Genomic DNA, 24082 nt, shown 5'->3' on the forward strand with positions numbered 1-24082 from the left:
TAGCGTAATATAATTACCAAAACAGGTGATGCTCACTGACTTTGACACTGTTAAGGCACAAGTGTCTCTCCCTTTACATATAAAAAACTATAACAAAACAAGAACAACGACTATAAAAAGATTTCCTAACATATCTCTGAATGCGTTTCAATGTTGAGGCGACATAGCGTAATATAATTACCAAAACAGGTGATGCTCACTGACTTTGACACTGTTAAGGCACAAGTGTCTCTCCCTTTACATATAAAAAACTATAACAAAACAAGAACAACGACTATAAAAAGATTTCCTAACATATCTCTGAATGCATTTCAATGTTGAGGCGACATAGCGTAATATAATTACCAAAACAGGTGATGCTCACTGACTTTGACACTGTTAAGGCACAAGTGTCTCTCCCTTTACATATAAAAAACTATAACAAAACAAGAACAACGACTATAAAAAGATTTCCTAACATATCTCTGAATGCATTTCAATGTTGAGGCAACATAGCGTAATATAATTACCAAAACAGGTGAAGCTCACTGACTTTGACACTGTTAAGGCACAAGTGTCTCTCCCTTTACATATAAAAAACTATAACAAAACAAGAACAACGACTATAAAAAGATTTCCTAACATATCTCTGAATGCATTTCAATGTTGAGGCGACATAGCGTAATATAATTACCAAAACAGGTGATGCTCACTGACTTTGACACTGTTAAGGCACAAGTGTCTCTCCCTTTACATATAAAAAACTATAACAAAACAAGAACAACGACTATAAAAAGATTTCCTAACATATCTCTGAATGCATTTCAATGTTGAGGCGACATAGCGTAATATAATTACCAAAACAGGTGATGCTCACTGACTTTGACACTGTTAAGGCACAAGTGTCTCTCCCTTTACATATAAAAAACTATAACAAAACAAGAACAACGACTATAAAAAGATTTCCTAACATATCTCTGAATGCATTTCAATGTTGAGGCAACATAGCGTAATATAATTACCAAAACAGGTGAAGCTCACTGACTTTGACACTGTTAAGGCACAAGTGTCTCTCCCTTTACATATAAAAAACTATAACAAAACAAGAACAACGACTATAAAAAGATTTCCTAACATATCTCTGAATGCATTTCAATGTTGAGGCGACATAGCGTAATATAATTACCAAAACAGGTGATGCTCACTGACTTTGACACTGTTAAGGCACAAGTGTCTCTCCCTTTACATATAAAAAACTATAACAAAACAAGAACAACGACTATAAAAAGATTTCCTAACATATCTCTGAATGCATTTCAATGTTGAGGCGACATAGCGTAATATAATTACCAAAACAGGTGATGCTCACTGACTTTGACACTGTTAAGGCACAAGTGTCTCTCCCTTTACATATAAAAAACTATAACAAAACAAGAACAACGACTATAAAAAGATTTCCTAACATATCTCTGAATGCATTTCAATGTTGAGGCAACATAGCGTAATATAATTACCAAAACAGGTGAAGCTCACTGACTTTGACACTGTTAAGGCACAAGTGTCTCTCCCTTTACATATAAAAAACTATAACAAAACAAGAACAACGACTATAAAAAGATTTCCTAACATATCTCTGAATGCATTTCAATGTTGAGGCGACATAGCGTAATATAATTACCAAAACAGGTGATGCTCACTGACTTCGACACTGTTAAGGCACGAGTTAATGTTATCATGTTCGAAAATACCACACTAAGTTACTTTTCATCGTGTTCAACTTGTAACCCTTTCGCTACAAAGCTGTTGTGGCTCCCTTCAGGTAAGAATGTAAGTGTTCTTGCTGGCACGGTTATGGCAGAGAATGAGAAACGCTGATCGAACTCTGAGACACTTTGTGAGATAATGGAGATACACATTCACCGCGTATTTCACAACACTTCCTGTCTTCTTGTCCGTCCGTTCACGAATTCCAACTGTCTTGACCAACACGATGTCAGCCTGGTGAAGTGCGACCTTGCACTGTTCACACCTTTGCACGTTTTTTGGACAAAGTTTATGGTCATTTCTACAAACTAGCTCGTACTGCTGCCCAGAAATTCTGTCTGGATCCAGTAATTGCAGGTTTGGAGCGTCCTTCTTTGGTTTTACCTAAACAATGAAACACAAAGAAAAACAAAAACAAAAGACATTGAGACCATCAATAATGGAATGAGTCACCTTAGCTCCACAATATAACTGTTGCAATATTTCAATAAATAGTATGTGACTGTAGTTATTAAAATTTCGCTTTTATTTTATTAATCAAGTTGATAAAACAAAACACGGTCGACTGAGACACATTGATGTTTTCTCCAGTTTCAACAACCTGTAAAACTCGGAATTTGGTCCGTTTTCACAGAATCACACTTTAACTTGACAGCGTTACTAACTTTATGATTGCTTTCTATCTAAAGGGGTACTATCAATAGCATTACGTTTTTATGTCTATGTCGTATCTAAATATTTACCGTCCATTCGGCTTCTTTGCCAACTTTAGAGATGACCAACGGTGAAACAGCTACCTTCTTGCAAGGTGGCGGTGAAATGCGGTCCGTAAATAATTCCGGTTCAGGTAACTGCGTTCTTCTTTTCGTCGCATTTGGAGTCACTTTCAGACCAGCAGACTTCGCCTTGACGTAGGTGTCATGCGAGCGTGGTACAAAGGCTCTGAAAGCTTCCAGATGTTGAGCCTGCCTTGCTAGGCCCCATCTGTTCCACGTTACGGGATCTACTTGAAAACGGTCATATCCGGCAGCAAGACGGTACTTTCCGAGACCTTGTATAGCCCTCTCTTCTTCCAAGTAGAAGTCCTCTGCCCACGTGACCAGTTGGGAAGTAACGGCTGCCACCTCTTTAGGGACATCCTCTTCGGCCATTCTCTTCTTTTGAAGCTTGTGCTTTAATTCGAGCCCATTTGTGTATAATCTGCTTTCAATGCTCAGACTTTCCCTTGCTGAGAGAACGAGGCAATCTTTGAACAGCTTCGATCGGTTGCTGTTGAACCAATGGTGGAAACCAGGGGCTATTTCTTCCCACACAGGCTTTAAACTTTCCAGTTTAGCGTCAAAATCGCATTCGTCCTCAGCGTCTGCTAAACCATTCTGTAGAAGAACATCATCTTGCGTTCCGTATATATCAGCCATCACCCTTGACTGAGACCGTTGGTTACACCCAAGAGATTTGAGCTTTTGGAGATCGCGCTCTTGCATATGCTGAGTGCACCAAAGCTTCTTGGCATCTGTAAAAATGTCACATAGTCCTTGTGATAGTGCTTTATCTAAGTCGTGGCCAATCTTTTTAATTCCGAGCAGCTCTGGCTTCTTAATCACAAGCTCGCCAGCAAATCTTTGATAACATTCCCTGGTTTTGCGAAAGTGCCAAAAGCTGGGCCCAGGAAACTCTGGGTTTTTACCATTCAAATTAGTGAGGGCTTCATTTGTGTAAGTCGTGTCAGTGAGCCACAGCCCTTCGACAAGTTCGAATGTTGTGTCTACACGGAGTATCGCATTGCCATTTACGCAGAAGCGTTGTAAGTCATTGATCGTGTTGGGGAGACTATTGAAAGCAATGTAACTTTCTTTCGTGAATGTTACACTTTGGAAGAGAGAAACAGTTTGTAGGCAGGAAATCATCTCCTCTGCTTCACTTTTGAATTTTTTCTTGCCACTGGAACAAGTTGAAGTTTCTTTCGCCTTTAACGATAGCTTTCTGTTGTCAACTAACTTGGGACCAGATATAACTTCGCTAACAGTACCGGCTCCCTTTCTGGTAATGGAATTATAAACTTGCTCTGTCGATAATCCCTTTTCTAGCATATTATCGACCTTGGCGAAAAGACTGGGATCCTTCCTGTAGTATTGACTACTGGTGGGTTTGGTGGCGTTTCCGTGCCGAGGAAGCTTAAAGTGTTGTTCCACCCCATCTGCCCATTTATACATTACAACATAAAAGGGCCTTGGTTCTTTTTCTGTATAAGCTTTAACTGTGGTAATCGATCGAGAGAAATCAGGATTGTGCTTACTTGTGTGGTACTCCCGTCTAAGCTCGTATATTTCGTCTTCTGGAACGTTTTGTCTCTTGTATCCTTTCGAGGTTCTGATGTTGACGTACCATTCGCCATTTTCATCCTTGTGGGATGTGCGCGACCCCTCCGCGTTGTACATATAGAACTTTGTAGCGGAGCTTTTGGAGATATATGACCCATTGTCATCTGCTTTGGCAGATGATATCGAAATCTCTCTCATATCCAGCGTGAACATCTTGTTCTCTCGTATTCCGGAAGGCTTCTGTTTGAGGTTGAAGTCTTCGGGATTTTGTAGCAGGATATTAAGAATGCTTTGGTGATCTCCTTCCAGATTTTCTATAGTTTCCTTTTTCTCCCTGTGGAAAGATATTAATCTATATTAATGTATCGAATATTGATCGATATTAATGTAGTTGTCAAATTCTCTGTTAGACGTAAAAGCGTTTTTTAAGGGTAATTTCTTTAAAGACATATGATGCAGAAGTAACAATAATAAAATGAATACTGAAAAGAAACTATAAACTACATGCAAGTCGTATTGATGTTGTCACTCACCCAGAACAAGATGAGAGAATACTCTCCGGTCTACTTTTGGGCTCTCGACAATCCTAAGACAAGATATAACAGAATAATGTTTCTCTTAAGGAATCATGTTTTCAGCAAGTATACAGAACAAACGAGTCTGGGATAGGGTAGGGATAGGGGTAGGAATGGAGATTTTTGGTGTCTAGTCTTATAGGGATGCAAAATAGAAAACGGGAAGCGGAGGGGTCCCAGCGAGTCCCAGCGGCACACCAGAACCCGAACACGTATATAAAAAAAACCTCTTACTTCCTGGGAAATGTCAAATGACTATTTTTTTTCCTCGTGAATCGTGATTTCCATAGTAGCCGTGAACAGTGATTTTCTGAAACACTTTCTCTTATTTTCCGTGAAATGTCAATATGATATTTTTCGTGAATTGTGAAAGGGCCGTTTAATTTTCAGTGAAACGTGATCTATACCCCCCGTTTACCACCCTCTCAAAATTTTCCTGTTAAATGTAATGACAGTTTGCGCCTTGAAAAGCGAATTCTTAATTTTCAAAATAACATTGAGAACCGCACGCATTAAATAGCGCAGTCTTCCGAGGCTTCTCTTGAACTTTCAAACTATTTGACTTGTTCCGCCTGCAAGAGATTAAATTTAATTTGCATATTGTAGCCGCGAAAAGTCATGGGTGTGAAGTTAATTTGACAGCCCGCCTGCTTATCGCTCGTTCAAATGATTCCTCAAATGACTGGATACGCGTGTGAATTTCACAATAAATTGACATGACCCTAGCAAACTGTTTCCCGGTCAGTGCTTCCTCAAAATCGAAAGAAACAGTCTGTATCTTGTGCGTGGAAGGTGTTTCGAACCCGAGTTATCGCCGAAAGCTTTTATCAAAACGGGCCTCACCAAGTCGCCAGCTTGCATGAACTGAGAATTTTTCGTTGGTGCGAGGCTGGACAAAGAAAGCTGATCGACTAAATTGTCTGTGAAAACTGTGCTTGTCGAATTTACTTGAAGCCAAGCTTTGTTAGACCCGTGTTTATAGCTTCTCTTACATCTCAACCCATTGCGGTCCCTCGCCGACCAGAAAACTGGTCGGTAAAAAATGGTGCGCTGCAAGCGAGAAAAGTCCGTTTTCCGCCAGATGACCTAACTACCGGAAACGGGCTTTCTAAATCCTGTTTGTTCTTATTTCAGATCACAGCACGATAACGCCCTCTGGTTGCTGTTTCGTAAAGCGGACTCAATTTTTTAACGAAAAAAAAAAACTGTTTCCCTTACCAGTACTTAGAATTTTGGCTATAATTTCCGTTACGCTCAGATCAGAAAGATAACTCTCATTGAGCAGAGGTCCCATTTAGCACCTATGTTTACCACACAAATTCTGCGCGACATGTGCGACCTTTGTGTCATGAGTAGACATGTGGTCAAGGAAACCGTACTGGTGTTCTGCCCCAAAGCAGGCCATATCTTCCATGCCAAATGACTTAAATGGGAATTGGTAAAAAAAAAACTCTAATCAAAAAATTTAAATGGAAAAAAATTCAATCAAACCTGAAAGACCGGGATCATTTATCATCCATCATTAGTTTCGCAATGGTGCAAAGACGCCTGGTGTGCAGACTTCTAAGGTCCAAATTAGTCAGCTTGTTTCTTAAGCTGATGAAATGTTGCTTTTAGAGCTCGGAGTTGCTGTTTGAAGTAATCATTGGTACAAACCGTACATGAAACGGAATCGAAAAAGAAGATATTTCGCAAACGTGCGCCCCCTCGACCCCCCTGTGGCAGAATGCTGCGACATCGTGGAAAAAGTGCGACCTTTGCCCTATTAAATTAAACTGTGGCGCAACCAGATATTTAACGGTATAAAATTTGTCCCTTGCTAAAATGACCAGCCGTACAAAATGGATAAAACGATTTCTGAGGTTTAGCTTCCAGTTGCTTATATCAAATAAACGTAACTTCATGGCCGGCTTTGAGTCGGTGAAAATCCACGCGTCTCCCACAGTGAAAATGGAAGCAATACCACCTTCATATTCTTGCCTTTACAATCACACAAACAACATTTGAGAATTTCCCTACAAATGAAGTTTTACCTTATGAACAGCACCTCTTTCCTCCAGCTTTGGTGGCCTTGCTGACGATAGATACCGTGGAAGATCTGCAAAAACATAAGGGAAGCATGTTTATTTATTGTAATTTGCAAAATTGTACTTTGCGAAATCTCTACTTTGCTAAGTGAAAAATCTGTACTTTGCGAAGTGAAAAATTTCATTAATGATTATAGTAAAGATTACAGTTCTAGCCCAAGTCACTCACCATTTTCTGTGTCAGATGAATCAGATGAAATAATGACTTCTACAAAATAAGAAATAGAAATGAATGAAGCAAGCCGTGAGAGGGCTGTTTATCAGCATCAAAGGAGTAGAATTGGCTTTTCTTAAATAAAGTTCTATTTAGCTCAAAGTTCCCAAAAGGTAACAAGCTACAGAGCGGTCATATGAAAACACAAACATAAAGTATCCATACTTGAGATATGTTCTTGGTCTTCCTGCGAGGCCGCCATCATCGACTACGCATGCATGCGTGGCAATGATTGGATCTATATTTTCTCCCAAATTGTAATTGTAACGCAACATTTCGTCACGTGGAGTCACGTGGCTCTTCCCTTTGCGTCGGGAAGTCGTAAAGTCTGAAGTCTCCTCGGGGGACAAGGAGGAGGAGGAAACAGCAGATCACGTGAAAAAACAAATCGCTGGTATGTCTTTGCAGACTCATTTTAAGACAAGGCATTTTCTCAACTAAAATACACTACACTACATTTTCATAGCGTGAATAATTGGAGATACACCCCTCCTCATGCCGACCACCACCCCCCCCCCTCCTCCTTCGAGGCTCACGAAAAAAAATAAGTATAGGAATTCGCTCGACCTCAACAAAATTCCTCCTCGGTTCGTCTTCAGAATACTCCAGGTAAATATCCGAAACCTTCCTAAGTGTTCGGGCTGACATTGGAAAATCTTCGGAAAACTTCGGTTCAACTCCAAAAGTCTTCGAATCAACATCGGAAATTTTCGTTAGTGTTCGGATCAACTTCGAAATTCGTCGGAAGACTTCGGGTCAACTTCGGAAAGAAAAGTAAATAGCAATAGGTTCTCCTAGGGAGTACTGCTCTCGTCCAATCAGAATCCAGTTATTTTGTTTTCCAGTTATTTTATTTTGTCGGGGAGCTCTGGAGATGAGTTTAGTCAACCAAGACAACCCAAGACAGTGTTTAAAAGCTATCAAAGGCGTTTTTGGTCGTTTTGGAATATTTTGGTTCGTTGTGGGTCGTTTTGGATCGTTTTGGGTTCGTTGTGGATCGTTGTGGGCCGTTGTGGATAGTTGTGGGTCGTTTTGGGTCATTTTGGGTCGTTTTGGGTGGTTCCGTGTTTTAGTAGCTACGAGGTATATGTAGGGGATTAATGAGATGTAGGTTGTGTAGGTATATATAGGGGATTAATGAGATGTAGATTGTGTAGGTATATGTAGGGGATTAATGAGATGTAGGTTGTGTAGGTATATGTAGGGATTAATGAGATGTAGATTGTGTAGGTATATGTAGGGGATTAATGAGATGTAGATTGTGTAGGTATATGTAGGGGATTAATGAGATGTAGGTTGTGTAGGTATATGTAGGGGATTAATGAGATGTAGATTGTGTAGGTATATGTAGGGGATTAATGAGATGTAGGCTGTGTAGGTATATGTAGGGATTAATGAGATGTAGATTGTGTAGGTATATGTAGGGGATTAATGAGATGTAGGTTGTGTAGGTATATGTAGGGGATTAATGAGATGTAGGTTGTGTAGGTATATGTAGGGGATTAATGAGATGTAGGTTGTGTAGGTATATGTAGGGGATTAATGAGATGTAGGCTGTATAGGTATATGTAGGGGATTAATGAGATGTAGGTTGTGTAGGTATATGTAGGGATTAATGAGATCTAGGCTGTGTAGGTATGTGAGGGGGATTAATGAGATGTAGGCTGTGCAGGTATATGAGGGGGATTGATGAGATGTAGGCTGTGTAGGTATATGTTGGAAATTAATACGACGAAAGCTGTGTAGGTATATATGCTTTTTTCATGGGTGATACAGTGTGGATAAAGCCAGGGTTACTTTCTGGAAAAAAAAAAACAACAAAACAAAACAAAAGAAACAGAAGTAATTTGTTAGAATACAATGAGGAATATTTCATACAGAAGTTGAATGTAACTTCAGTTGTTCATAAAAGATTTAAACAATCTGTATCATAGGAACACTCAGGCAATCAGAACAATAAACTTACTTTATATTGCCTGGCATTCCTTCAATAGCAAAGTATAGAATTATAGGTAAGTTGTTAGAAGGTTTAGTAAGTGAAGTATAGAACAAATAATTTACCTTTGCGTTTGAAGGGCTTGAAGACATTTTTGCCTGTGAAAGAAAATCATAATGTAATGTAACTTGCAGTTTAAACTTTTGTTTTTCTTTGTATACATGTACCTTTTGCCATGTTACATACATACTGGTAAAGAATTGTTTAATTGTCCAGAGATTTTGTATTTTACAATGTAGGAAAACTCATCAGAGTAACAATCAATTAGATTATTCCTATTGTTGTTATTGCTATTATTATACACCAAAAAATAAATATACTATAGAAATTTATGCATATAAGTGAATAGTACATTGAGGACATTTTTTTGTTGTTGTTTAAAGTGATTTTGATGCAGGAATTTCCATTCCATAAATCGAAAACCAACCAATGGAAAAGCTAAAAAATTGTGATGTACGCTACAGAAGATAACTAAATAAGACACTTCTCCAAGTTTTAGGCCTGTGCGTTTCCCCAAACTTCAGAAATTCGTCGTAAATGTTTCCCAGAAATTTACAGAGCCCAGTAAGAAAACGCCATGTTGGTATACATCCGTGTTACACCAATATGGCGGCCGGAATATAGTGTAAACATCTGGAAGTTGCTTTGGCTTTCTAGGCGACTAATTATCAGTACTAAACAAACAAGCATTTACATAAGCACTTTTCCTAATGCTCTAACTTCTAAAAAGGCTCAAAATCATGAGATAAGTATATATTTTTCAACAAACTCGATCGTAACTTTTTGTCACGCAACCTCCATAACCCTGAAATTCAAAATGCTCCGGTTTCCAATCGAAGCACACTAATTGTAAACAGATATAAATATACTGCCTCTTACGCCTGATGAGGATAAAAACACGTCACGTGAAGACGATCTATTGAATTAGAAGTCTTAGAAAAACACATACTTGTAAACATTCTCGAAATCCCGGTGGCGATAGTATCGAACATCTATCAAACAGCTAACTTGTCAAAACGAAGCGCAAGCCGGGTTGGTACATTTCGCTGACCCCTAGTCCATGGACTACCCCGATGGACCTGGTCCATGGACTAGGGGTCAACGAAATATACCGACCCGCGCAAACCTTGGCCTTGCTTGGTCATGAAGCTGAACTTCATAACTAAAGCTTGGAATTTTGGCTTCTTAGAATACTCAAGTAGTCATTTCCGAGGAATTAAAGCCAAAATACGACCAAGGAAAAATTACAAAATAAATTTGTTCAAATTTCCAGTGCTACACACTAGGTGTTTTACAGAGTGATGAAGCGTTGTAGGCCTGTGGGTCTACTCAGGTGACAGCGTCTTCCTTAATAGTTGCTTCATGGTTAGATTTTAGTTTAAAACTTTAGACGAGTGGCGTTAATGGCTGATAAAATGTGATTTAACTATAACACCGACACATCAATGTTTAACAAAGGAGGATATGTAGCGAATGTTGCACTGATCACAATTTTACTGAGAATTGCAAAGAAATGCAAGCCAACGCGTGTTTTGATGATTGAGTGGTGATATTCATAACATCGTAGTTAGCAACAAAATTTAGTCGAAAGTATGAAAAAAAGCAAGTTGTAAGCCATTATAATTATAAGATGGCTTTAATAAAAACATCGGTATTCACGTACGCCAATTCCCTATCCACCCATCCCACCATCCATGCCATTCGTTATTTTTTAGTCGGGATCATTTGCGGTCCCTATCGGGGATCATTTCCGGTCCGGGATCATTTGCGGTCCAATTTGGGGATCATTTGCGGACCCGTACAGTACTCGTCGATAAGTATCTATTTAATGTCATGTAGTTTATCTTGTAATCTGACTAGGGTTTGGCCTTTCAGATCTGTGTTGCCCCTGGGGCCAACAGGTAAGCTCAGAAGTGAGTGAATGGTTATACCATTTACATTGAATGAAGCTTTTCCAGTAGTTGCTGTCACAGTACAATTATTTCGCAGACGGTTTCTTAATGCATTGATAAGGTAACTTTTGCCTGTTCCAGCAAAGCCATTTATTATCAAATGCAAAGGTGACTGAGGGTCCGGGTTGTTGAAATGGTCTTTCACTATATTGCATGCAAGTGACTGCATGCTACTAAAAGTATTTATATCTACATTGAAGTTTTGTTCTTGACTTTCATAAAACTGTTTTTTGGATTTTATCCAAGAACTCATTTCTAACAGTTGCCGTGGGGTGTATGAATAACTGTAGCTGTGCCAGTCATTTTCCGATGAGGCTTCAAAATTGTTTGTATAAGTTGAGTTAATGAAGTCTGCTAAAACCATCCATTCTTCGCGTTGCTGTTCTGGTTGTACACAATTTTCACTTTGCTGAATATCAGAGAGAGACTGTATGTCTTTCAGCTTTCCATGCCAATCAGGCACGTGTTTTATTGCAAAATTTGTTTGCAAGAAACGTTTCCACTGTAAAATAAATACATCATCGCTGCTTACTTGGTTTTCCCATGCATCATCCTGTTTGTTTTTCCAAGGTTTATATCTTAGCAATTGGTACTTACAGTATAAGCCAAAATTTGTACTTTTTGGATTTGATGAATACGTGGGGAAACTCTTGGTACTACATTGTTTAGTTGATCTACTAATTTTCCATTGACAAGGTTGTATTTCATTGCAAACTGAAGAAAATTTAAATTACGCAAGTCACATTTTACAGTGCCTTGATATTTTTCACGTTGAGCATACACATCAAGCAAACTGTCTGTTGCTGCTCTATCATCAGGTTTTTTTTGTTACATTAAGCCTTCGCGAACCATTTAAGTTGATAGGGATTACATTAAAGGACGAGCTTACAAGGTTTAAAAAAAGTAAATGGTGCATTGCTTCTTGTGCAGAAAAATCTCGCTGACCAAGTGCTTTCATCACAGTTTTCTTAATTATGGATGCAGCATTGGCATTTATTTGTGAATTATGCACAATATTACTGAATGCTTGCTTAAGAAGATGCAATCTGGATTCAGTTTTTGCTGCATACTTTCAGCCAAGTACACCACACATGCATGGTAACCTATAACTACTTGAAAGTCACAATTTGCACGCCAGCCTTGAAGTTGAAGGCGCTGGTGGTTGTTAACTCTGTGATCATTTTTTTTGGTAATTACCTGAACTCTGTATTTTGATGTGTTGTCTTTTGAATGAATATGCTCAAAATGCAATGATGTTTTTTCGCAAGTCTCAAATGGAAAGTTAAATCGACATTCTGGTTCTGTTTCATTGTTCTTTTTTCGCAAACAATAACTTGTACTACATCCAGTGTGTCTTTGAACCATTTTCAACAAATCAACATAGTCAGTGTCGTGATATTTTTGTGGTATTCTTGGCAAGGATGAATAGAAGGTTTTATCCACAGGCCATTATCTGGAGGATTTGGGTTACAGGTGGACATTAACCAATCAACATATTGACAGATCTTCTCAGCAGCTATTTTCCCCTCACTCACTATTGTACTGGTAGCATTATCTTTACTATTTTCTGCCAAATAACCACTAAGTGCAGTTTCACTTAACTTGCATAGGCCTGGATCATTACTGAGTTTGGCAACACCAGGGCAATGAATGCTCCCTCTAGACTGATACTCAAATCTGTACCAGTGCCATTTTGCATCAAGTGAATCACATAGCCAGTGCTTGATAAATTGTTTCAAGCGTTCAGTAAAAAACCAATCAACAATGTGAGGATTGTAATAACATTTCGACGTCTCGTTTCAGATAAGCTGTTTCCTTCATCTGTTTTGATTCCAATAAGAGAATGTAATTCCGGCTAATGCATATCTGCTGCTGAAAATGTGTGGGAGGTCCAGCATGTTGAATGATTGCTTTCAAATCCTCTTTTGCTTTGTACCAATAAGCATCTGACCCACTTATGTTAGTAATGTAACGGGACAGCTTTGTCATCAAAAGGTTTGCATTATTATTGTCAACCATTTCTCTTCTTTCTTCCAAAGTCAGATGTTGTTCTCCAGGATTTTGTTTTAAAAATATTCCGGTTTGTTGTAGGATTTGTTTACGCTGAATCATGTTTAAAGCCCAATATGAAAACCTCGGATGATTTGCAAACCGGTAAATCCATTTATTGTCCTTTTTCTCTGCAAATTTAGTAAGGTTTTTTATCTTTTCTCTCAGAGTTATATTTTTTAAAATTGCAGGATTTGTTGGATCTCCTTTACCATCAGGAAACAATGTTGGAAATGCCATTGTGGCTAAAAAGGGAGTGACATACTCATTTAAAGGGCTATTACCCAAATTTGGCGTGTTCATATGTCCCTGTGAAACATTCTGACGAATGAAATCAATTTCTTGTTGCTGGGTGTCATTAACAGGTAGCAACCTGGAATAATCTGTATTACTGTTATAAACAACATCATCTTCATTATAAACAGGACCAACATCTGGTCTGGAAGTTGCTTTATCCTCTAATGAAGTCTCATCTGTTTCTATAGAAAGAATTTCATTGGGAACATCATTCTCTGGTAAAGAATTGAATGCGTGATAATTTAATTCAATGTGTGAATAATGTGGATTATTTTTAACAAGCTAGTGAATTGCATCTGAAACCACTTGTCTTCTCACCGAAAGGTTTTTAACAAAATTTCCTTTTCCTTTAACTTTAACAAGAATTATTGATAAATCTTTAGGGTATCTTGGAAGTAAATGTGCCAATTCACTGACATCTTGAGGAAAATTTATTGTATGTGCTGAATATCCTCTTTGTCCTCCTGGTTTAATATAAATATGCATTATGGGAAGAGCTTTAGCAATAAGCATTTCTTCTATTTGCGTTAAACCAGAAAGTTCACTGGGTACTGGTGAGGGTATCATTAAGTTCTCCTTGGAGAATTTTTTGGTGACTCCTTTTCCCTTGAGTACCTAGAACACTTATAATTTTGCAGACATTTTGGTGCCACTCTCAATGGCCATGCTTCAAAACAAATTTTGCTTTGGTAAATGGCATAATTATTGGAATTATGGAATTTAGTTATATTTTCTTTTGCCCAGCTCTGTTTGTGAATATCTCCATTTTTTTCTGCATCAAAATTTAGTAAGTATTGTTTTTGTGTAATGGTACAGTTACCCTCTGGCTGATTATTACACGCCTTTTTTACAATATTTTCAGGACTTTGTTCTTGTTTCCTTTTTCTCTGCCTATTATCTCGCCTGTTTTGAAGTCTCTTTTGATGTTGCTCGTGTGATTCTGATAATTTTAATTTAAGATGTTTCACGGCATTCTTATTAATAGTATGAGGTACTGTAGAAACATAATGCAAGTCTTCTATGTAACCAACAAACAATACTCTTTGGCTTTTATTAGCAAGAGGTGGAGTTATCGTAGTGCCTTCTGGGCAAGAAAGCCTTGTTTCAATGATATGAATTACACAATTAAATTGATTGGCTACAGCTTGTATGATAATGTTGTCACACCATGTGCCTGGTGTTGCCATTCTTTTCAAATAACGTTTCGATGAATCCTCGGATATACTCTCTACAAACAACTCAGCATGTTTTTCTAAATAGCTAACACCAGCTTGCCTTACAGCAATATGAAACTCAGAAGTGCCATAATACTGATGTGAAATTGCTCTGAAAAAGCAGTCACCAGTGTTTCGATATCGAACAGATCATAGAAAACTGTTCAAAGTGCTTTAATGGAATCGAGTGTTCCCTAGAATACACTTGAGACAACGCCTTGCTCTATCTAAAAAGGTGTTATATCGATTACAAAATCACGTGACACACTTGCGTTACTATAATCTCTAACATAGTGATACGATCTATCGTTACATCCCTTCTTTTCTAAAAAAAATCAAAGAATCAAATAAATCAAATTGAGTTCTACTTAAGTCATGTCCTGTTTTGTTTGTCCCTTTGCTTTAGCAAACATAGTCCCTCAAGTACAAAGGGGTCATGACAAGTCGACCAGAACGAGTTTGCTTTACTCCAGCCGGCTGCTTTGTTAGCGCTGAATCGGCTGCTCGAAGCTTTACTGGTGTCTCTGGAGAGGGCGCTGTCTGCGACGAATTGAATGGTGAAGTTGCGGTTTCTTGGGCTGCCGGTGTATTGTTGTCCTGTGGCATTTGATCTGTTTGCGGCTGCATTGGCTGTTCTTTAGTTGCCTTAAGATGTCGTCTGTTACGTCGTAAGATGGAACCATCTTCTGTAAGGACATTGTATGACCTAACATTGACTTCTTCCTGGACTGTAGCTTTCTTCCATGGTTCTTTCCTGTTCTTTAAAGGCTGTAGTCGCACTGTGTCACCTTTCGCTAAGGGTAGTAGATCTTTAGCATTTCGATTGTAATAGAATGCTTGTTTCACCTTGATTTTGTTCCTCTCTTCCTGGACACTTTCAGCCAGCTTTGGTCTGAGAAGGGTTTCTCTTGCCGGGAGTAGTGTTCTGGTCCGACGACTCATCAGTCGCTGAACCGGACTGCTTCTCATGCCTTCGGTGGGCGTGTTCCCGTGATCGAGAAGCGCGAGCCAGGGATCTTTTCCGTCGTCATGTGCCTTCCTAATTAGCCTTTTGACCGTCTTGACAGCACTTTCGACCAGGCCATTGGACTGCACATGTCCGGGACTTGAGGTGACATGATCGAACTCCCACTGACGTGCAAATCTACGGAATTCGTCCGAGTCGAACTGGGGACCATTATCCCAGACCACTTTGTCGGGGATGCCTTGTCTTGCAAAATGCTGTTTCAGCTTGGAGATAACAACTTTTGACGTTGTGCTGGATTCCATTCAATCAACTTCCCAGAAGTTGCTGTAGTAATCCACTGTGACAAGGTAGTGACGGTTGCTGAATTCAAATAGGTCAACAGCTACCTTGGACCAAGGCTTGTCCGGTACGTCGTGCGGGTGGAGCTTTTCCTTCTGCTATGACATTTCGAAGTTTCTGCAGACGTCACACCGATTGACATAATTCTTCAGGGCAGCTGTCATTCCTGGCCAGTAGACACTCTCTCTGGCGCGTCTCAGACATCCTTCTAAGCCAATGTGCGATCGGTGGATTCTGGCAAGAACTTAGGGCCTGAGGGACACTGGAATTAAACATCGATCTCCCTTGAATACGATTCTGTCTTCAACTGAGAGCTGGTCACGCACATCAAAGTATGGCGTTACTTCGGCAGGAAGATCGTTTTTGGTTTCAGGCCATCCTGTCCCGAAGTTGTACGGTACACAAAAGACTCTCGATGTTGTGAACAATTCACGGGTTTAATGACAAAACGAAACGAAAATAATACAAAATAGTTTCTCTCTCGATCCTCGTGTTGTTTGCGTTGTGTTCGTGTCTCTCCCCTCTATCAACCTATTTCACAATACTTGTCTCTTATTACAATTTTACTTGTCAATCATCTTTAATCATCTAAGAACTAAATATGACATCCGGTTGTAAGGCTACGCAGTCACGACAGTTCCGGTCACGCTCCCCTAAAATTTGATTATCACTTAAATTTTACTTTTATCACGATCAATGTCAGTTGAAACTGAAAAAACGATTCAAAGTTCAATCATCCGCGGCAATTAATCTGATTTTAGCTCCCGCGTCTACTGCTGCTCTTCTTCTCTCAACGGTTCTCCCCTGCACTCTAATCTCCGCTAACTCCTCTGTGTTCCTTTCAAGTGGGCTCCGTATTTCGAGAGGACACACCAGCTGTATTGGCCTCTGGATTTGGTTTCCCTTGTGTAGCAAATCAACTCCTCTTACAACTCCGTCTCTGCCTCTGATGTGTTTCAGAACACGACCTTTCTTCCATTCTCCTCTGTTCTTCTCATCACCGATGATGAGTACGACCTCTCCGATTTCTGGGTAGTCACTCTCGCCTCTCTTGATTCGGTGACTTTCCATAAGGCCGTGAACATACTCCTTCTTCCACCTCTGCCACACATGCTGCCTTTTCTCATTCAATCGTGCATGTAACTTGGTGACTTCGTCTCCGTCCAACTCTATGTCTTCTACGGTGTACGATTCTTGTCCCCACATGAGTGTGTTAGGCGTCAACACTTGCTCCTCTCCTGTTTCGCTTTCCATGTATGTCAAAGGACGGTTGTTGAGATGTCGTTCGATATCCATCACTACAGCTTCAAATTGTGCGTATTCTAGGTGTGTTCTCCTCATTGTTTTGTACAAGGTTCTCTTCACCTCTTTAATTAACCTTTCGTACAGTCCTCCCCACCACGGCAACTTTGATAAGTTGAATTGCCACGTTATCTGCTGTTGCGCTAAGAAGTCTTGCAGCTCTTCACTCTTGCGTATCTTCTTGATCCAGGTGGCTGTGGTTTTGAAGACGGCTGCGTTGTCCGACACGATGCGTTTTGGGCGGGTACGGCGTGTGATGAATCCGTTGAGCTTTCTCCGGAATTCCTCTGCTGTTTGTGACTTAGTCACCTCTAAGTGCACTGCTCGTGATGTTGCGCAAGTGAATATCAATATGTGACACTTGCCCTGCTCTTTCTTGGAAATCTTGTAACTGAGGGGTCCTGCGAAGTCGATCCCTGTGGTCTCAAATGGTCTTCCACATTCTGTGCGGAACGGTGGTAGTGCAGCTGTTTCTGTTGGTCTGTATGGTTGAGTGCGAAACACCTTGCACAAGTAAGAGCTGTTGATTATCTTCTTCGTCTTTGATCTCAGTTGAGGTATCCACCACTCCTCTCTCACTGCTGCTATGGTGCTTGCGACTCCTAGGTGCTTTATGTCTTCGTGGATATGACGTATGAGCTTGTCTGCAAATACTCCCCCCTCAATGTACGTCGGCTGGTAACCAGGAATCCTCCCCTTGCATTTGAAGATACCAGTGTTTTCGTCTGTTACTAACTTCCAACCGGGGCTTTCTAGATTTGGTTCCATGTCTGCTTGCTCTTTCCTTATCCATCGGTCTCTTGCGTAACTCAACTCCTCGGTCGTCAACGGCCCCTTTCTCTTCTTCGTTCTGTGTTTCTTGGTGAGTGAGTTGTGTTTGAACCATAGAGCCCACGCGGTCACTCGGAAGGTTCTCCAGAGTTTGCTTCTAGCAAGGAGTGTGTCCCACTCATCAGGCTCCTTCTTGGCTGAATAAAGCGTGTCTTCCTTTTCTGGTCTGTGTTCTTCACTGACGCTTTTAGTTTTCTCTAATTCCGGCTGTTCGGGCCACTCCTCCTCATGTAGCAACCACTCCGACCCTTCAAACCACTGCCCTTTCTGCATCTTCTCTAGTGAGGCACCACGGCTTCCTAAGTCTGCCAAATTCTTGTCAGTTGGGCAATATCTCCACTGGATTCTGGTTTCTTGAGTGATCTCAGCGATCTTCCTCACTCGATTGGATACGAATGTTTTCCATGCTCTTCCTGGGTTGCAGATTCAAAATAGCGCAACCATGCTGTCCATCCACACGTTCACTGAAGTGATAGGCCACCGCCCCAGCACTGTCAGTAAATTTCTCACCATGTTTGCGGCTATCTGTCCTCCCACCAGTTCTAGCCTTGAAATCGATGTGTTACGTTTTGAAATCCTCGATTTTGACGTTAGCAGCCCCTTCACAAAACCTGTTGAGTGCTCCACTACAGCAACGGTCACCGCTGAACACGCTATGTTACTGGCATCTGCGAAAACGTGGAGATGTACAGCCCTAATCTTGCTGATATCTCTGGCTACGCTCCTGGGCACCTTGATGTTCCTCAGCTGACTACTCCACTTGAGCCAATCTCGCGAATTGACACTGTTTACTTCAGTGTTCCAGCCAACCTTTTCATCACACGCCTCTCTGTAAATTCGCTTGCCCTCTACCATGGTCGGTGAAATTATGCCAAGCGGATCATAGATACTTGAGAGTTGACTGAGAATGGATCGTTTTGTTGGTGCTTGTTCACCCTGTATCTGTGCTTGGATCTCTAGCGTATCCTCCCTCTTGTCCCACACGAGTCCGAGCAACTTGCTTGGATTGTCCTCACTATCTAATTCTGGAATGTTGGACTCCCACTTGTATACTGGGAACCTGGCGCCTTCAAGAATCTCAGTTTCTTCCTGTTTGAACTCCTTTAGTTCCTCCACGCCCCTTCCGGTTTTCATGAGATTGTCCACGTAAGTGTTTTCTTTTAGCGCTTGGACAGTATCCTCTAACTCCGGCGGTTGTTCATTGAAATGATGCTGAACGGTAGCCCCCAGCATGAACGGGCTAGCTTCTGCTCCGAAGGGCATTCTTGCAAAACGTAAATGCTCTTCCTTTCCATTTATGTTGAATAAGAAGCGGAACGCATCCCTGTCCTCCTCCTTGATTGCAATCTGTAGGAACGCCTTTTGAACATCCGCCAGCAGTATGTCAGATGACATTCGCGCCCTAATCATGATGTCCCATAGCAGCGGTTGTAGCGGTGGGCCGGTGTGCATGCACTCGTTCACCCTGTTGGCGAGTGGATGTGGTTTCGCGCTTGCAACGAACACCATTCTCACCTTGGTTGAAGTAGCGCTCTCTCTCACCACCGGCTTGTGGGGGATGTAAAATACGCGTTCACCCGTTGGCTGCTCTGGAGCTTTCTCGACGATGCTCTGCTCGATCTGTTCGTAAACTATGTTGTCATACTCAATCTTCAGTTCTTCGTTTCTCTTCAGTTTTCGTTCTACATTGTGAAGACGTCTCCTGCTTGGTTCCTCATTTGTATTTGAGAGCTTGGCGCCTGGAATCCACGGCACGCCCACCTCGTACCTGCCATCACTTCTCTTCGATATGCCCCCTTGAAATTCCTTGTAGATGTCTAGCTGATCGTCTTCCCCTCGGTTCTCTACTCCTAAAACGTCGAGCGAGTACAGTCTTTCATACTCGTCAGTCTCTCTCACATATATGCAATTGCTGTCTGTGTATTCTTTCCCACCATGAACAATCCAGCCAAATGTGGTTCCCTCAACGATTGGATCTTCCGGTTTGCCTTTATACACTTGTTCCGTCCTGATCTTGCAGTAGGTTGCATCCCCGAGTATTAGATGGATTGGGTACTCTTCGCTTGCGGTTCTGTAAAACATCTTTCCCTGGACATGTTGATATTTCTCCTTCAGTTCTGAAAGGGTGGGCCTCTTGATAGTTGTGAAATCTGCGAGTTTGCTTCCTGTAATTTCTATTTTCTCGCCTGCCTTACTGCCGATTGAGTTGATTGTCACGTCATAGATTGGCATAGACTGTTTCTTCGTCCCATTAACCGTTACAATGTGGCGTGAGTCGTGACGTATCGGGTTTAACTTCAACTTGTTAGCTGCTTCTTTGGAGATAAAGTTTCTTCCCGACCCTGTGTCTAGGTAAGCCCAAAATGTACTCCCCTGGATTTTCAATGGTACTATGGCGGGTAGGGACCTTTCCTCGACAGAAGGCGTGTATCCGCTTAGCGTGGCGTTGGGATCTTGCGTCTCGCTTCCCTTGGACCTATCACATAGGCTGGTGTGGTGTTTGCTCTTACACTTATAGCACAACCTGCTTCGACATTCCTTCCCGGTATGTCCTGGGCGGGCGCAATTGAAACAGTCATCTTGCTGCAAAGAACTCTCTCCGTTTCGCGATTGTGTCGTATGTTGGGCACGATTCTCCCCAGTGGTTTTTCTCACAGAACAGGCAGTGGGGCTGTTTCTGGCCAAAATAACTACGTTCCCTTCTTTTTGGTTCCGTTTGATCTTTGTGATTGTCTTCGGGTTTGTTGCGCTTGAGCCATTTTTGGATAGAATTGATCAACTTTTCCATGTTCCAATCTTCCCACCCTTCGTCTGTTCTCACCAAATCGGGTTTTACTTGGGGAAGCTTGTTCAGGGTTGACAGAGCAAAACCCTTGAGCATCTCTCCCTCCCCCAGAGTTTGCAACGCGTCAAAATTCTTGCTCAGCCTCTCATAAAACTCGCGCACCCTTTCCTAATTTAGTCCTCTGGTAACTGGCAAGTTAATTATCTCTTCCATGTGTGCAGCGACAACAGTTTTGCTCTGTCCAAACTCAGTTCTCAACCTGTCCCACGCCGTCTTGTACCCCAGAGTACCCGGCTTTAAATTAGCTAGTCTATCTCTTACCTTTGGGGTCACCAGCTCCAAAAGGTAGCCGTATTTTTCCTCGTCCGATAATGGCTTGCTGTCTATTTGTGATGTAAACATGTTCTCAAACCTGATCCAGTCAACCGAAGTGCCGTTGAAAGGGGTTATCTTGAGCTCTGGCAGCTTTGCTCGGGCGGCTTTCACAGCTTTTTCCATCTCGATTTTCGTTTCCGTTAATTTTACCTCCGCCATCATCTTCTCTTCCCAAAGTTCCTTCTCTTGTTGCTGGATCTCGCGTCTAAATTTCTCCTCCTGCTCGAATTTTGCTCTGAGTTTCTCCTCCTCGGCCTTTTGACTTTTGTTTCGCTCTCTTTCCTCCAAAACCTTGCTTAGTTTGGTTTTCATCTCCAAAAGCGGCGCGTATGTGGCCTTCAAGTCCTTTTTCCACTGTCTCACCTCTCTCTGTGTCGATATTCCACGGTCGATTTTAAGTTCTTGTAGTGTTGACATAAGGTCGTTTAAGCGGTCTTGAATTTCATCCGTTCGCTTGCACGTAAGCGCAATCTCGCTGTAATCGCAGTCTTCTAAAAGCTCATCGCCTTCCTCTAAGTAGAATTTTAGTTTGTCAATCTCTTTCTTGATTTTCTTCTCGAGATCTTGTTCTTGTTGTGACATGCCTGTCTCACCTTGGTCGGATTTCTCGTTGTCCGAGTCTCCCATGTTTGTGCAAGGTCTTGTGTTGAAATCACACTCCTTTTCTCCCGGCGAATCCTGGTCCCGGCACCACTTATGTCCCGAAGTTGTACGGTACACAAAAGACTCTCGATGTTGTGAACAATTCACGGGTTTAATGACAAAACGAAACGAAAATAATACAAAATAGTTTCTCTCTCGATGCTCGTGTTGTTTGCGTTGTGTTCGTGTCTCTCCCCTCTATCAACCTATTTCACAATACTTGTCTCTTATTACAATTTCACTTGTCAATCATCTTTAATCATCTAAGAACTAAATATGACATCCGGTTGTAACGCTACGCAGTCACGACAGTTCCGGTCAATCCGCTCTTGATCACTCTCTGGAGAGCTTGAATTGAGCTGTCTTTCAGACTTTCTCGGCGGATGTCCTCCAGACTAGCGCTACGGATCGGTATTAAGTCGACCATCCGTATTTGCTCGATTTCCTTTTCAATGGACAGAATTTCATCGTTCCTGCTGAGGGGTGCTCTTGAAAGCGTGTCAGCCAAGTACATATGCTTGCCTGGCTTAAAATAGATCTCAAGGTCGCTCTGTATCCGTCAGTGAGCGGGACGCATAGGCGACTGGCTGGCCATTTTGTAACAGTGTGGCTCCAAGACCAGTGTCTGAGGCGTCATATTGTAGCACAGTTTCTTCCGCAGGATTGAAGTATCTCAGGACGGGTGCTTGAGTGGCTGCTTGCTTGATTCTTTGGAATGCATTTTCATGTTCCTCGCTCCAGTGCCACTCAGCATCCTTGCGAGTTAGCTGCCGAAGAGGCTCACAGATATCAGCCAAATTTTCCAGGAATCGTGTGAGATAGTTGGCTAGACCTACGATTCGTTGAACACCTTTCACATCGCTAGGTCGACTCAGTTTCTGGATGGCTTCTATCTTGGATGGGTCCGGCTTTAGGCCGTCTTTCGTTAGCACATGACCGACGTAGGGGACTTCCGTCATCCTCAGTTTGAATTTCTCTTTGTTGAGCTTTACCCCCTTGTCTCTGCATCTTGCGAGGAGGGCTAGCAGCTTCTTGTCGTGATCTTTGACAGCATCTCGTAAAGTGTCACCTTCGCCAGTGATAAGAATGTCGTCTGCGACCGTACGTACACCTGGAAGGCCTTCAATTGCTTGATTTAGGCGGTGTTGGAAGTATTCGGGCGCAGGGGAGATGCCAAATGGTAGTTTGAGCCAGCGGTAACGCCCAAATGGAGTGTCAAAGGTTGTAAGGTAGCTCGAAGCTTCATCCAATTCCACGTGCCAAAACCCATTTTTTACGTCACAGACGCTGAAAACCTTGGCTTTTGACAAATCTGGTAATAGATCATCAATGACCGGAAGAGGATAGTGGCTACGCTTCAATGCTTTGTTGAGTGGCTTTGGGTCAATACACACTCTCAACTTACTATTCGGTTTCTTGATTACCACTAGACTTGACACACAATCTGTTGACGTGTCGACTGGTTTGATGACTCCGATTTTCTGTAGACGAGCTAGTTCTTCTTTTAATTAACCGCGCGGCCATGGGCCGGGCGCGGCTCATGGTTTACCCGTGGTTTTTTTTTTTTTCGCAGTTTTGTCTGCGACCAGACCCAAGCTTCCACTCGACCAAATTTTGAGTCACGCAACCTGTGATGTTTACTCGCCAAAAGCTGTTGAAACATTAATAAATCTCATCTCCGATACTGACTTTCGCAGGAAAAAATTAAAAACCCAGCGTTCGTCAAAAATTATATTTTTTCAGCCGAAATTTAGCTCGGAACATATACATATTTATATTCCTTTGAATCGTCGATGAAATGACCTTTTCCGGATATTTTTTCCTTCGGGGTCAACAGAAACCTCCGATTACAAAATCACGCCGAACACACACGTTACAAAAAAATCTCTTCAAAACCCTGACTTCGAAGCGATATAACACTTCAGCGTTAATAGCTACCACACATCGGCTGGCGGTAAATCTATTCGTTAACAATCCAGCCTTATCGTGTTAAAATTTCAGCGAAATCGAACAAAACCAGAATTAATTAGAATTTTTTTGTGACCTCACTCCCCAGACTTGACCTAACAAAGGAAGCCACGGTCGCCCATAGCAACCGAAAAACACGAACATAACAAAGCCGAACGTTTTGGCCAAAAATCTCCAGAATTATCGCCTGAGAGCTTAAACTTGAATGGGAATATCTTTTTCGAACTTTTTTCAACTGATTTAGACGAAAGACTGGCCTCGGCGGGCTACAAGAAAGACCAAGAGAAAAACAGAACAAGACAGCAGAACAAGCCGATAACGTTTCATCGCACGGCTTTCGGCACGGAAACGAAAATACAGCTTACTTCTGGATAAATTCAGCCTTAGAAGCCAGCAACCGGTCCCAAATTACTTTCTGTATCCTT

The 24082-nt window shown here is 41.5% G+C and overlaps 2 protein-coding genes, 1 long non-coding RNA gene and 1 pseudogene across 4 annotated transcripts; 1 reads left to right on the forward strand and 3 right to left on the reverse strand.

Annotated features, from left to right (window-relative positions):
• Nucleotides 1-1736: 1736 nt before the first annotated feature.
• Nucleotides 1737-7142, reverse strand: LOC145492816 (uncharacterized; annotated as a pseudogene). Its single transcript, XR_014050055.1, has 6 exons — nt 7106-7142; nt 6896-6934; nt 6673-6737; nt 4598-4650; nt 2487-4398; nt 1737-2127 (listed from the first exon to the last, which is right to left on the reverse strand). The product of XR_014050055.1 is annotated as an uncharacterized LOC145492816 (transcript).
• Nucleotides 7143-7236: 94 nt separating this feature from the next.
• Nucleotides 7237-8777, forward strand: LOC145492190 (uncharacterized). The gene is made up of 2 exons (XR_014049958.1): nt 7237-8354; nt 8540-8777. It is a non-coding gene; the product is annotated as an uncharacterized LOC145492190 (long non-coding RNA).
• Nucleotides 8778-16143: 7366 nt separating this feature from the next.
• LOC145492582 (uncharacterized) lies at nt 16144-18704 on the reverse strand. Its single transcript, XM_081472014.1, has one exon. It carries the CDS (start codon nt 18158-18160, stop codon nt 16484-16486), a length of 1677 nt encoding a protein of 558 aa, XP_081328140.1. The 5' UTR covers nt 18161-18704; the 3' UTR covers nt 16144-16483.
• Nucleotides 18314-20063, reverse strand: LOC145492817 (uncharacterized). The gene has a single exon (XM_081472195.1). The coding sequence runs from the start codon at nt 19967-19969 to the stop codon at nt 18314-18316; it is 1656 nt and encodes a 551-aa protein (XP_081328321.1). The 5' UTR covers nt 19970-20063.
• Nucleotides 20064-24082: the final 4019 nt, after the last annotated feature.

This window comes from Orbicella franksi, chromosome 7 (assembly GCF_964199315.1).
Source record: "Orbicella franksi chromosome 7, jaOrbFran1.1, whole genome shotgun sequence".
Lineage (NCBI taxonomy): Eukaryota > Metazoa > Cnidaria > Anthozoa > Scleractinia > Merulinidae > Orbicella > Orbicella franksi.